A 15558-nucleotide genomic window follows, 5' to 3' on the forward strand; every position below is an offset into this window, starting at 1 on the left:
CATGAATCATGATACTTACTGCTGTCTTCACATGGCTTCTCAATTTTTATTGGACAAACTTTGTTGTATTAATTTAGTAATTCAAGAACAAGCTGTAAGGCATTGCCAATTTGTAAACTAATAACTGGTTGTAGTTCCACTTTATCACACTCACTGGTCACTAGATGATATAATTATAGAGTCAGTTTAAAACTTAACTCACTCAATTTTATTTAGCTTTTTTATTATCTCTAAGTGATTTATATGATAGAATTTCTCTTCATGTATTCTTTCTCTTTTTGTCATCAGATTTAAAAGACTATATCAAATATCAATGATTCTACTGTATTATTAGAAAGGAACAGAGCAAATATGACTTTTAAATATGCATGTAGATAGTATTTTTGGTAATTAAAATGATTTCTAACTAATATTATCTTATTGCCTTAAACTATATTTGTTATATCTTTGTCCTTTTTTCTTTCATGTAAATTATAGTAGGATAAGAAAGTTCCACTAAATCTTAATTAATATTTAGGATGAATTAAAATTGAGATTATTATGCATTATTCTACCACAAGTGATAGATTATAAACTAGAAACAACTTTTTATTGTGATGCTAAAGTTATATATGCTGAAGCCACAGTGAAATTGTTGATTGAATAAAATCGAATAAATGACCATTTGTATCCATAAAAGATGAAAACACTGACATATGTATCCACACTAGATCGAAATTAAACTTGTACCCATGCAAGATGACCCTCCGTGTGACAAAAATACCCTACGTGGCATTCCAACCCTCCAAAGACAGGGTACTTTTGTCACACGGAGATCATCTTGCGTGGGTACTAGTTTAGTTTCGATTTAGTGTGGGTACATCCGTACATATGTCAGCGTTTCTATCTTTCATGTGTACAAATGGTTATTTATTCAATTATATTATCAGATAAAAATGTCCTATATATGCTATTGTAGATTATCTTTAGCTAACCAATGAAAAAATTTTCTCCAGAAGATTGCAAATTTCAGGTGAATCCCAAAAGTCGTAAGCAACATTATCTTTGCAGCCATCAATTGCTGACCCTCGAAACCGTTTTGAGCTTGGATTCACTCAGCCTATGGTACAGAAACTCAAAAAAATAAAAGAAATTGATGTTCTTGGTAACTTAATTATTCATGGACATAATAAGTTTCATTTCTTGTTTTTCCTTTTTAGATATGTGCAAAGTATCCTTACATGGATCAATTTTATGGACTCTTCTCAGCTTATGCACCTCAAATTTCGGTTTGTATTTTATCTCAAATCTATATATCTGTATATAAATCATGTCCATGTTCTTGTAATATTACTGTTTTTTGTAATGCATGCCTCTGCATAACAAGAATCTGAATTATAGTTATGAATGTGGAAGGTGACAATACTAACACAAAATTAGTAACAACATTGTAAATAGAAATCAGTAAATGGCTGAAACTTATAGCTTGTATTATTGAGTGGAGATGTGTGAAGTGAATGTTGATTTATATAGTAAACAAAAGAGTGGGTATGAAAGAAGAGGATGAATTATGTTTTATTACTCAATTTATACCTATTAAAGAAAAATAACATTAACATTGAAGCCATATAGTATAGAGAATATGAAAAGTTTAGAGTAACCTAAAGAAAAATAAATACCATAAAGAGTGAGAAAGAAAATGAAAAAGAATCGTACGTTATAATCCAATATAATAAACATAGAAAGGATTGAGTATAAAAGAAGAGGATGAATTATGTTTATACTTATTAAAGAGGAATAATAATAACATTGAAAATATATAGTATCTTACTATCTTGTATAAAAGTAAAGAGAAGAGAATATGAACATTATAAAATAACCTAAATAAAAATAAATAATTGAAGTGTTTGAATGTATTGTATTATAAAATGTACAGGGAATCAGCCTCTTTATAGAGGAATTACAGAAATAGAAATAACTAGAAAATAGGAAAGAAGGAAAAAATACTAGCCTAAAATAAAGGAAAGATTTCTAATCATAAAATCCCTAAAATTAAGCTAAACCCAAAAAGGAAAAGATTTATAATTAATTCTATTTACATAAGATTCATAAAAGGAATTAGGAATCTGATTTTGATTTGATTTAGTCAACACTCCCCCTCAAGCTGGCTTGAAGATATCATTCATTGACAGCTTGCTTATTATGCTATCAAAAGTCTTCTTGGGTAATCCTTTAGTTAGAATATCTGCTAATTGTTCCGTGGTTGGAACATATGAGATGCAAATCTGTCATCTCTCAATCTTTTCCCTGATAAAATGCTTGTCAACTTCAACATGTTTAGTTCTATCATGCAACACTGGATTATGAGAAATGGAAATTGCAGATTTGTTGTCACAATACAACCGCATTGGTGGAGAAATGGAAACTTTTAGTTCTCGTAGGATTTTCTCTACCCATATTGCTTCACATATTCCATGAGCCACTGCTCTAAACTCAGCTTCTACACTACTTCGTGCCACAACACTCTGTTTTTTACTCCTCCAACTAACCAGGTTTCCGCCAACAAAAGTACAATACCCAGATGTTGACCTTCTATCCATGACATTCCCAGCCCAATCTGCATCTGTATAAGCTTCTACTTGAAGATGTCCATGCTTTTTATAGAGTAACCCTTTCCCAGGCGACCCTTTCAAGTACCTTAGGATTCTAAAGACAACATCCATGTGTTCTTGACCAGGTGAATGCATAAACTGGCTTACCATGCTCACAGCAAAGGCTATATCCGGACGTGTATAGGATAAATAGATTAGCCTCCCTACCAACCGCTGATATCTCCCTTTGTCCATTACATTTTCTGGTTCAGCTGGCTTCAATTTTAAGTTAGGCTCTATAGGTATTTCAGCAGCTTTACAACCAAGTAATCCCATCTCTTTTAAAAGATCTAGGATGTACTTTCGTTGGTTCATAAAAATGCCTTCCTTAGACCTTGCAAATTCAATTCCAAGGAAGTATTTTAATGAGCCAAGTTCTTTGATTTCAAATGCTTTGACAAGCTTCTCCTTCAAGTCTTTTAGCTCCAAAAAGTCATCACCTGTCAGAATAATGTCATCCACATATACAATTAAGATGGCAGTTTTATTAGCTGCTGAATGCTTATAGAAAAGTGTATGGTCAGCTTGGCTTTGAGTATAACCAAGTCCCTTCACCACCATTCCAAGTCGTTCAAACCAAGCTCTTGGGGATTGTTTCAATCCATAGAGAGATTTCTTTAGTTTGCACACTTTATTCCTCCCTAGTTCAACCTCAAATCCAAGTGGAAGTTTTATGAACACCTCTTCCTCTAGCTCCCCATTCAGGAAAGCATTCCATAAATACTTTGGAACATTACCCTCAAACATAATGGCATGTGCTACTTCAAGAAGGTGTTTATTCTTCCTTTCAGCAATGCCATTTTGTTGGGGTGTATTGGGGCATGTAGATTGATGTTGAATACCTTTTTTTTGAAGAAATTCACCAAGATTTTTATTAAAGTATTCAGTGCCATTATCACTTCTTAATATTGAAATTTTTGTGTCAAATTGTGTTTCTACCATTGTTGAAAAAAACTGAAAAATTTTAGAAACCCCAGATTTTTCATGCATGAGATAGATCCAACATAGTCGTGTGTGGTCATCAATAAAAGTTACAAACCATTTTTTTCCAAATTGAGTTGTTATTTTCGATGGACCCCATACATCACTATGAATCAAGTGGAAAGGTTTAGATACATGATAAGGTTGAGAGTAATAAGGAACTCTATGACTCTTTGAACGAATACAACTTTCACATTTAAGTAAGGAAGAATCAATATTTTTAAACAAACTTGGAAACAAGTGTTTGAGATATGGAAAACTAGGGTGTCCTAGTCTATTGTGCCAGAGAATTATTTGGTCCTTTATAGGCATAGAACTTATACCACTAAATCCTTGAGCTATTTTATCCTCCGAAATATCCTCAAAGTGATAAAGCCCATCCATCATCTTAGCACTGCCAATCATCTTCCCCGAAGTCCGGTCCTGAAAAATACCATGAGTGTCAAAGAATGTCATAGCACAATTGGAATCCTTGCAGATTTTACAAATAGAGAGAAGATTACAAGAAAGCTTTGGTACATGTAGGACATTTCTTAGGTCAATATTTTTGGACAGTTTAATTGTACCTTTTCCAGCAATAGATGAAAAACTACCATCAACAACTCTAATTTTTTCATTTTCAAAGCAAGGAGAATAAGTTTTAAATAAAGGGGAGAGGTTGGTCATATGGTCAGATGCACCTGAATCGACAATCCATGGTGCATTCAAGTTTGAGGTGCAGTTAAGGGACATAGGAATACTAAAATTACCTGTTTGAGCCAAAGAACCACTAGGAGTACTAGACACAGAACTGGAATTTAACAGCCTTATGAGCTGCTCAACCTGTTCCTTACTCAATGATGATTTTTCAGCCTCATGAGCAGTTGGGGTAGAGCGTATTTTGAGACCAGGTTTGCTGCCTTTAAGGTGTGCTGGTTTTCCATGAATCTTCCAACAGGTTTCTCGGGTGTGACGAGGTTTATTGCAGTGGTCACACCAAAGATTGGAGGGGTGCTTCTGATTTGATGAACTTTTAAGTGCAGTAGGTGCCACTAAAAGTGCATTAGACTCCAAAGAGGTCTGTTCAGTCTTGCCTTTTCCCATCATCACAGCTCTACGAGTTTCCTCTCTTCTAACTTCAGCAAATACTTCTCCAATTGAGGGTAGGATTGCTCTTCCAATAATTCTGCCACGAACTTCATCTAGCTCCACGTTGAGGCCTACAAGAAACTGGAATATCCTCCCTTCTTCCACTGTTTGTTGGTGGTGTTTGGCATCAGCAGCTGAATTCCACTTGTAATTATTAAAGTGGTCAAGATCCGCTTCAATGTGTGGAAATATTTGGTGACATTGTCACCCCCTTGTTGAATTTCTCTAGCTTTTAGAGTAAGTTCATAAATCTGGGATTTATTCCCAAGATCAGAGTACATCTCCTTGACACTATCCCACAATTCTTTGGCTGTGGTATAGTACATGTAGTTACTGCTGATATCCTCCTCCATTGAGTTCACCAGCCATGTCATCACCATAAAATTTTTGGTATCCCACATATTATATTGTGGGTCAGTGACGTTATGCTAGCTTTACTCACCGGTGAGGTATCCAATCTTTTCTCTTTCACGAATGTACATTTAAACTGATTGAGACCACCTAAGGTAGTTTGACCCATTGAGTCGAAATGTGGTGATCTGAACTGAATGGGAGTCACCACTAACTAGTATCCGTTGCTCAGATTTTAAATCTGATGGAGTAGGAGTGGTGTTCTCCTTCTGTTCAGGATTAATGACTGAGGAACTGTCAGCCATAGCTATAAATCAGAGGCACAGTGCAGAGATCCTGCTCTGATACCAAATTGAAGTGTTTGAATGTATTGTATTATAAAATGTACAGGGAATCAGCCTCTTTATAGAGGAATTACAGAAATAGAAATAACTAGAAAATAGAAAAGAAGGAAAAAATACTAGCCTAAAATAAAGGAAAGATTTCTAATCATAAAATCCCTAAAATTAAGCTAAACCCAAAAAGGAAAAGATTTATAATTAATTCTATTTACATAAGATTCATAAAAGGAATTAGGAATCTTATTTTGATTTGATTTAGTCAACATAAATATCATGAGAGTGAAAAGAAAAATAAAAATTACACATGAAAATTTCTAATTAGTTAATCTTACTATAGCAGCATACATATTGTCTGCATAATTAACAGAAACACTAAGAATTAGAATGGAAGAAAAATTTGTCACAAAAATGTTATAATTTTACACAAAAAACTAAGATAATATTTTTGCTCTTTAATTTTTTATACTGATATGTTTATAATAAGTTATTAATTGCTAGTTGTTCTGAGATAAAGCGACATCATTTGATAATTTCAAATTGACATTGTCAAGAAAAGACTTTTAGTTTCATGAAATACTAATAAAAGAATATGAGAAAAGTAATGTTCTTAATTAGAGGCAATACACAAAAAAACAGAAGAAGAAAAAATCTCAAATCACAAAGGCTTAATGGTGCAAAACAATTAATCACACTGCTCCACTAATAAACGCCAAGGTAATTCACCAATATAGTAGCATATGTCACATCTAAATCAAATTTCAAAAATACCAAATTAAAAAAAATACATGTCTGCAGAAGAATGTACTAACATGAATCTTCCAAAAACGACCATGACCATGAGGTTTCTAGGAAGTAGAAGCAAACCAAAAATCTCAATCTTCAGAAGGGTATGGGTATAGGTTGCAGAAAACATAAAGAAGCTAAGGAATTAAATTTTCCAATGCAATGGTGACTTGCTCAATTGTGTCCATGATTGTTGCTGAATTGGTTTCTGCAAGAAAGTTTCAGTCGTTTCCACCACATATAAGTTATCATATATTTTAAGTAATCCACGTTATTGAAATTTATAAAGTATATAAAAATCTTACTATTCTTAGCAATCAGGCCTATGTATTGCAATGATTGAATATTGTTGATGCAGCGAAAGCAAAAGCATAGGCGGAGAAGTTGTGTTGTTGGGTCCATGGATAATCTGCATGAGAAGGGAATGAAGAATGAAAACTAGTGACTCACTTTAGTATATGCGGAGTATAAATGATGGTGCAAAACATAAATATATTTAGAGAATACGAATAATGTGGTGAGAGAGAGAAAGAGTTACCTGTTGAAGTTGTTGGATTACCAAATCCATCTATCATCAACTAGAATGCCGGGGATGTGGGAAATTTTGGGCCAAAGCTGTGGGTCCTTCATCTCGCAGAGTTTACTCAACAAAGGGCTTCGAATGATGGTGAGTCGTATTAGAGAGGCGGGCAGCTTTTCTCCCTCGATATTCTCCAACTTGGCACATCCATCAATTCTTAATCGTTGGAGGGAGGTGAGGTGGGCAAGTCCCTTGCATTCCAACGTCTCCACACTTTTCATGCCAATCAGTGAGAGAGACTCAAGTGAGGCAGGCAACCAACCTTCTTTTGGGAAACACTTCACACTTACACTCTCCCGGTATGCACCTTCAATGTGAAGATCAGTTAACCCATGAAATTGGGAATTCATGAATGCTGCAGAGATGACCTGTTTCTGGTAGTAGCTGATGCTAAGAGATCTCAGACTACGGTGTGGATCCCCTGTGGGAGACAAATCGATCTCTGGGCAAGCCACTAATGCGAGACGCTCTAGCTGAGGTGCTGCCATCCATAGTGTCGACACGGATTTCAAACTCCAACAATGGTTCATCTCTAAAGAACGGAGACGTGGAAGAGAGCGTGATATCGCAACAGACTCCATCTTTTTACAGTACATGATTTGAACCCGCACGAGATTTGGAAAAGAATCCAACAACGAGAAGGATGTAAGTGAAGAACAGCTTTTTTCTATTAGTAGTTCCTGCAGGGAGTGATGTTGCTCATCCATTTGGAATTCTAATTTTCTGCACTCAGATATCTTCAACTGTTGTAGTGATGGGGGAATAGCACTCACTGGAAACCATATTTGAGAGGAACAACCTGAGATGCGTAAATACGTCAAGCAAGTCAATTGCGTGAGGGTAATAGCCTCTACCACGGACTGCACTAGATGATCACTTCTTTCAATTGATAGATTACCCAGTAAAGGAGGTAGCTCCCCAATTCTCACTTCATTGCTGCCTTCTATCCTTAAAGAGGTCATCCCAGGAGTTCTTGGAACACAATAACTAAGCAGATCGCAATTCTGGATCTCAAGTGAATGCAAAGATGGTAGATGATTGGGCAAATCTCCTCTCAACATCGGACACCTACTTATGGTAAGCTCCCTAAGTCGGGGAAATGCATTGAACTCCAATGAATGCCACTTCTCCCACCAAGGCATTGACGAAAATTCAAGTGTTTCAAGCATTGGAAATGGCGTCTCCAAGAAAGATTTATCGTTCTGGCAGAAGTAAAACTCAGCACCCACAATCCCCAGATTTACAAAATTTGAAATTGTAAGGTGCTTCAAAGAGGGCAATTGTCCAAGTGAAGGAAGCACACAACAGTTCCTGCAACCATCCAGAGTAACTTTGGTGATGTTGTGATAAGAAGAATCCCCCAACCAATCTGGAAACGTTGTACCCCTATAACCCTCGATTTCTAGTTCTTTCAAATCAATGGAAGGTTGTAACTTGTCCAATATATCTCTTTCAACTTCGAAATCAACTATATTCTCATCTTCATCCCAAGACCACCTCAACCACAAAGAATCAATACCGTCCTTATCAGACATTCTTGCCTCCAAAGCTTCACTACTATTCCCCACATTCTCCAATTTGGTAATGGAAATTGATTCCTGTAGATTTGTCAGTGCTCCCAATTCTTTGATCTTGTTCTCTTCATGCTTCCCAACAACATAGTTGCTTAAAAAATGCAAACTTTCCAATTTGCTCATACCTTTCGGCATCTCATGTAACATAGTCCCCCTAATATCAAGATAGCGCAAATTTACAAGATCTTGCATGCTAGCCGGAAGCATTTTCAGATTGCAACATAGAATTAGCTTCAAGGTTTGCAAATTGTACAAATTACCCAAGGACTCGGGCAACGCCACAATGTAGGTCTCAGAGAGATTCAAATAACGCAAATGAATCAACTCACCTATTGAATCAGGCAATGATTCGAGAGGAAAGCATTTGAATGACAAAGCTCTCAGGTACTTCAACTGTGACAACAAGATACCAGGTGCATTTTCCATATTAAATGGGATATGTGACTCCAAATTGATTTCAAGAAATGTCCTTGTATGCTTTATTCTATCACAAACTTTCAAAAGTTTTGACATTGGATAATCGCCTTTGGCATTATGTGACAAGCGACGAGTTTTATCAACCTCAATTGTATTCTGAAACTTTTCAGCTCGGAAATAGAATTCTCTGGCAATGAGCATTGCTAAATCATGCATGATATCATGCATCACAAATATGTTTCCACGAGTATTATGAGGTTGGAAAAATGATCTCGCAATTAATTCATCAAAATATTCACCACCAACTTCTTCCATAGTCTTTTCTCCTATTGGTTGCAAAAAATTCTCTGCCATCCATAACAAGATCAATTCATCTTTGCTAAATTCATAGTCCTTGGGATACAAGGAACAATAAACAAAGCACTCCTTCAGATGTGAAGGAAGAAAATAATAACTTATTCTTAATGCTGGAACAACATTTATTTTGCCATCGGAGTGTTCCCAGATCTTACTCTTCAATATATGATTCCAATAGTTGACATCAGAATTTCCACGCAATAAGCCTCCAAGAGCTTGAGCTGCCAAGGGCAATCCACCACACTTCTTTACTATCTCTTTGCCGACATTTTCCAGGGTTGGATTCTTCATAGAAATAGTTGAAAGACGAGCATGTTTTAAAAACACCAACCAACAATTTTCATCAGACAATGGAGTTAGTTCATGAGGCAAAACAGTTTGCACCACAGAAGCCACCTTTTTACTTCTAGTAGTTATGAGAATTTTACTTCCCTTAACCCCTTTTTGAAAAGGTTTTAGAAGCTTATTCCAATCATCATAATTTTCATTCCAGACATCGTCCAAGACAATGAAGAACTTTTGCCTAGACAACTTTTCCTTTAAATCTAGCTGAAGTAAATTCAAATCTGTCAAGTTACAAGAAGTCGAAGTTATTGCCTCGATAATAGTCTTGGTGACCTTGAAAACATCAAACTCTGCTGACACGCAAACCCAACCTCGAAAATCAAAATTCTCCTTCACTTTATCATCGTAGTAAACCAATTGGGCCAAAGTAGTCTTTCCTATTCCGCCCATGCCCACAATGGGAATGACAGATAAATCACCATCAGCAGCATCATCATCATCGAACAACAGTTTCAGTATGGCCTCCTCGTCTTCTTTCCTGCCACATATCTCCGATGGTTCAACGAGAGATGTGGATGGAATTCTCCATGACATGTCCACCTTGACACTCTTCTCCAGACCAAGATAACGTTTGCGTCTTACAACGAACTCTAGTTTGCCAACTACTTTTTCCATGTCGCTATTATCTTCAATATACGAATCAACAAGACGAGACCAGGAAGAAGAGTTACCTGGATCCCTTTGAGTAGCAGCAATAGCGGCTTTAGTGGAGAGTTCGTCGAGCAAGTCATCAGCCATATAGAGAGCATCTTGAAAATCAACAAGCCACTTCTTCACTTTCTTGTCAGTGAACTGCTTCAGCTCAGCATCATCAAGAACAGGTCCAACATCATATAGACAATTCTGCAACCTTTCAAGCAATTCTAGGGCAGAGTCATTTCCATTGAGGATAGAGTCATCAAGTATTGAAGACAGGTTGTCCAAAATAGCATCAACAAAGGGAGAGAGGTAAGCTCCACCATAGAGTTTTGCAGCCATGACTATATTGAGTCTCAAGTGCAGCGGATGAGATCACGACAAAGAAAGAAAGAGACAAAGAAAGGTGATGGATGAGGGAAGAAGGGTTTGCAGTTTGGAATGTAGTCTCTGGGTTTTCTCAAACAGAAGCTAAGGGAAGTGTTTGTTACTTTTAGGTACACCAAAAAGTTGATGTTGAAAATTCTCACCTTTTCATATTTTATTCTCATTTCTCAATTATCATATTTTAACATATAATTTGTTTCCACAAATTTTGTTTATTGGTTTATTATATAAAAAAATAATTTACCAGAAACAATAAATTGTAACAAAAATATCTGTATTCAATGATTCATTTTCTTTTTTTCCTTGAATATGCATGGAGGTTTTTTTTGGTTCTTTTACCGATACATGTTTGAAAATAATAACTTTGTTAATACATGTTTTTGTGCTTTACTACTTAATTACTGATTAGCGCTGCCTTCACATGTTGTCTTCTTTTCTTATTGCTTCTCTTATTTTGATGGTTTATGGTGGAAACTTTCACTTTTATTGATTCTCAAGGATTTTATTGTTTATTTTATTGTTACTAGTGGACATACTCTGTTGTTATTGTCGTATTAATTTAGTATTTTGAGAACAGGGTGTAGTGCATTAGCAATTAGTAAACTAAAAATTAGGTGTAGCTAGTCAACGGTCATTAACAGATGATATAATTATAGTTATTGGGAAGAAATTTCTATAAGGTGGCGACTCTCTCATTATACTACTATTAGTCTGTCATGTTTTACAACTACATATTTATCTCACTCATTTCTCTTTGCCGCCATAGTTGAATCTCAAGTGAAGCAGATCAGATGGGATCAGAACAAAGAAAGAAAGAAAGGTGATGAATGAAAGGGTTGGCAGTTTCCGAAGTACTCTCGGGGTTTTCTGAGGCACAAGCTATGGGAAGCATTTGGTTTGTGTGGTGAGCAAAGGGTTAAGTACCAGTCAAATGACGCAACTAAATTATAGAGTTGAAAAATTAGAAATTTGTATAAAATATGATAAGAATTGAATAGCTTTTTTAAGAATTATAATTTTTCTCTTTTTTTACAAAAGGAGAACACTTCCCTCTAAATATATAGAAAAATACCTCAATTTTTTTTTTATATTTTTCTCTATCACTTTTCTCTTTTTCGATATCATTTGTTATCTAATGAGATTATCTATTTATGTTCAAATTCTTCTCACCTTAACCATACAATAACTATAGGTGGATAATGAGTATTACTTTGGACAGTTAATGTTTGATAGCTTATAAGTAAGATAATTTTCTCCTTTCATTTTGTTAGATTTTTATTTCTTTTTCATAAAAATTAACTTTACTCTTTTTTTACATGAAGTTGACTTTGATGAACTTTATGATTGTCTTCTGAGGTGATCACTGATCATGCTGAATGCTAGCACGCCACCAAAAATAAATAAATAAATAAATAACATTATGTTTCCTTTTCAGTGATTTCAGAGGACAATTATTTGAGGTTATTTTATTCTCAATCTTAGACAGAATGGCAGAAAATGCTGGCTATTGCTGCTTTGAAGAAATCTTACAGAATGGCAGAGGAAGAGAAGAATAGAAAAGGTAGAAGAGAATAGAAAGCAATGAAAAATGAATCTGAAGTTTGATTTAGTATTTGGAAAATTATTACAAGCCTTGAGTCTTCTACCTAAGTCAGAGGTTATATATATATATACTCTTTTGTAAGCATATTACCGGTTCACCAGTTATACAAAAAAGGCTATATATATGAGATTTACAGCAAATTAACATTAGCTAAATCATAATTTCAGCAACAAACTCAACTTTCAACAACAAATTCAAGATGTACTAATAATTTACAGCAATGAAATTGAAAGAGGAATAACAGGGCCGAAGTAAAACTCACCTGGGCAGAGAGACAAAGCAAGCGTTGATGAAAGACCTGGGCCGAAGCTGAAACCCTAAACCCAGACTCACGGCAGAGGAAGCGTTGATGGCCGAAGCAGGTTCACCAGTTAACCGCCGGTTCGCACACTGGTTTTTTGTCAGGCAGTTTTTTATCTTAACCGGACCGGCTACCGATTCCTGGCTAACCTGGTTGAACCAGTCGGTCCGGTTCGATTTTCAGAACCATGACTAATTAACGTTTTGCACAACTAAAAATTAGTCATGTTAGTTTCCACTAATTCAAATTGCTAATTCCACGAAAACTATCATATCATCATAAGCTGAAATACAAAAATCATCATTTACATAAACACGAGTGTCAAAATATACTAACAATAAGTTATATTACATTAGAATGAATCTGAGGTTCTAAACTATCCAAAGTATCCTTATATTACGTGATTTATAACATCCGTGTGTACAACTCTGTTGATTAATTACCTAAATTTGCCCAAGATGATGATAGCATTCCTATTCCTATTCCTCTCCCAGTGTTAAAGTAACAAATCTCTTCTTTTCGGCTGCATAGAGTTGGTATTCCAAGCACAAATAATAGCACTAAATTCTTTGGTCATGAATCAACCTATCATTTCAATATTGCAGAAGAATCAATAAAATCCATTACCAGTAATCCCCACAGGAACATTCCCCATCTTTGAAATGATGAAATCGCTGCACGTCTCTAAGTATGATTTGCCTACCAAATATGAATGATATAAATTTAGCAGCATTGTGGCAATCCCCACAGACCCGAAGGTTCTTCATGACACGAATAGTTGTTCCAGGAGGCGTATTCAGAAGCCCGAAAGTAATAGCTAGTTTCTCACTGTGATATCTGAGAATAATTTCTTTCTCTTCATCATCCATGTCTGCATGAAAAACTAGAGAGGTGTCAGGTACATACCCAGCCAGCTTCAATTCCTTTACCAATTCGTCAAGTGCATGGTGCAATGCATTCGAAGTTGAATGAACGCCATCCCCAGAGAAGAATTCATGCACAATATTGTTGACTTCTATAGAGCTACAACCAGGAATCTTCACTGCTCCTTTGTCTACCATCTTTTTCCTTAAGAAATTCACATCTTCCCATTTTCCATATCTTGCACACAAGTTTGACAGAACAACGTAGTCCCCACCATGTGAATCATCCAGCTCAAAGATTCTCTCAATTACTTGCTTTCCCATTTCAACATTACCATGGCTGCTACAAGCAGATAGCAATGTCCTCCAGAGAATCGGTGTGGGCTTGATTGGGAGTTCGTCTATGAATTTATAGGCTTCATCTAGGCGTCCGGCTCGGCCAAGCAAATCTACCATACAACCATAATGCTTGATATGAGGAACAATCCCATACTCATTAGTCATACTATGGAAACACTCGTAACCTTCCTCTACCAATCCATTGTGACTGCAGGCAGACAATACCGCTACAAAAGTTATCTCATCAGGCTGCACTTTCTCCTTCTTCATTTCTTCCAACATTGATACAGCACGGGAACCATGTCCGTGCGTTGCATACGCGACAATCATCGCTGACCAAGCCTGCGTGTCCCCCCTGCGCATTTGCCTAAACACCGAAACTGCATCATCCAAGCTCCCACACTTGGCATACATATCAATAAGTGCTGTGTTCACCTTTACATTGCGATTAAAACCGTGCTTCTTGACATACTCATGTATCCACTTCCCCAAGTCCAATGATCCAACCAAAGTGCAACATGATAGCACGAGAAGCATGGTGACATCATTTGGCTTAAGTCCACTCCCCTGCAGTTCCCTGAACAGAGCCAACGCCTCATTGGGCCTACTGTTCCTAGCATAACTAGTAATGATAGCATTATATGCTACCACACATGGTTCATCAATCTTATCAAATACTCTCCGAGCAGTGTCAACCTCATTACACACAGTGTACATATTTATCAATGTTGGACACACGTAAGTGTTCTCACTTACCCCAATCTTCATAGCAAGGCAATGCAATTGCTTACCTTCCTGCAAAGCCTTAACCTTTGCACAAGCCTTGAAGAGCGAGGAAAATGTGTAACCATCAGGAAGGATTCCGGAGCGAAACACTTGGGAAAACATCAGAATTGCTCTAAACGGGTCATCAGAGTGCACGAACCCACGTGCAATGGTGTTGAAAAGGAGAATATCTGGTAGGGGAATTTGGTCGAACAGGTGGTGTGCATGGTCCAATGAAGCTGGTGTAGGTCTGGCGGTGCATGAATTGATGATTTTGGTGATGATAGTGAGGTCATTTTGGAGATTGGTCTTGATGGTGTAGCCTTGTATCTGCTTCAGTTCTCTGAGAGAGGAGCATTTGGGTATGAGCGAAAGGAGGTATCGTAATGGCAGAAGTGCAGTTGTTGTTGATGTGTCTGTGTATGAGGGAAATTGTGGTGGGAGTCCAAGAATGGATAATGAAGATGCCATTTCTGTTATTGTGAATCTTCCAATTTTGCTGCTGCTTTTGCATTGAAGTGTTTCAGTGTTTGCGAGTGAATCAAGGACAATCTCAATTGCAAGGATCATAACAACAATTTAACAAATTAACAAGAACAAGACCCGAATAAAAAATCCATCAACTCAATAACAAAAAAACAAGGACAATCTCAATCTCAAGGAACACAACAACAACAATAATTTAGCAAATTAATAATCTGAGAAGAACACAGCAACCCAATAATCTCAAGGACAATAATAGGTACACAACAACAACAACAATTTAGCAAATAAACAAGAACAAGACCTGAATTAAAAATCTAGCAAATTAAATCGCAGCAACGTAACAATTTAGCAAATTAAAACAACACCAGCCGTAATTTAGCAAATTATCAACTTAACACGTTCAAGACCAGAAAATCACAAGGGCTGGAACAGCAACTTACTAATTAAAACAACAACCAAACTGAACAATTAATACAGGAAAGAAGAAGGAAAAGAAATCACCTTAGTTTTCACATGTTCTGAAAATCAACAGAGGAGGGAGAGGGAGCTAGAGCTTTAAAACTCGACGGAGATGGCTGAACGGAGGGCTGCACAGCGGTGGATGAGAGGCTGAACAGCGGCGGAACGGCGGCTGAATGGAGGCTCGAAAATGCGACGGAACAGACGCTGAACAGAGACTGGAAGACCAGGG

General features: G+C 36.6%; 3 protein-coding genes across 6 annotated transcripts in view; all 3 read right to left on the reverse strand.

Moving 5' to 3' along the window:
* Positions 6039-15558, reverse strand: part of LOC107626321 (putative disease resistance RPP13-like protein 1) — a 22889-nt gene continuing 13369 nt past the window's right edge. The window contains exon 3 of the mRNA XM_021116645.1: positions 6039-6422. The gene's annotated coding sequence lies outside the window, so the exon portion shown is untranslated. The remainder of the gene's footprint in view (positions 6423-15558) is intronic.
* Positions 6522-10493, reverse strand: LOC107628022 (putative disease resistance protein At3g14460). The gene is made up of 2 exons (XM_021116642.1): positions 6753-10493; positions 6522-6623 (listed from the first exon to the last, which is right to left on the reverse strand). Exon 1 carries the CDS (start codon positions 10463-10465, stop codon positions 6770-6772), a length of 3696 nt encoding a protein of 1231 aa, XP_020972301.1. The 5' UTR covers positions 10466-10493; the 3' UTR covers positions 6522-6623; positions 6753-6769.
* On the reverse strand, positions 12694-15552 carry LOC107626324 (pentatricopeptide repeat-containing protein At2g02980, chloroplastic). Of its 4 annotated transcripts, none has more exons than XM_016329185.2 (2): positions 15369-15552; positions 12694-14883 (listed from the first exon to the last, which is right to left on the reverse strand). In XM_016329185.2, exon 2 carries the CDS (start codon positions 14850-14852, stop codon positions 13038-13040), a length of 1815 nt encoding a protein of 604 aa, XP_016184671.1. In that variant the 5' UTR covers positions 14853-14883; positions 15369-15552; the 3' UTR covers positions 12694-13037. The 4 variants fall into 4 exon arrangements, with proteins under 4 accessions (XP_016184671.1, XP_020972309.1, XP_020972308.1 ...); XM_021116650.1 differs by having other exon boundaries at positions 12694-14886; XM_021116649.1 differs by having other exon boundaries at positions 12694-14933.

This window comes from Arachis ipaensis, chromosome B02, assembly GCF_000816755.2.
Source record: "Arachis ipaensis cultivar K30076 chromosome B02, Araip1.1, whole genome shotgun sequence".
Classification (NCBI taxonomy): domain Eukaryota; kingdom Viridiplantae; phylum Streptophyta; class Magnoliopsida; order Fabales; family Fabaceae; genus Arachis; species Arachis ipaensis.

What these genes read in the sequence shown, in the direction of transcription:
- LOC107626324 (XM_016329184.2), bottom strand. Translation starts at nt 14,951, where the DNA reads ATGATCCTTGCAATTGAGATTGTCCTTGATTCACTCGCAAACACTGAA.
- LOC107628022 (XM_021116642.1), bottom strand. Translation starts at nt 10,465, where the DNA reads ATGGCTGCAAAACTCTATGGTGGAGCTTACCTCTCTCCCTTTGTTGAT.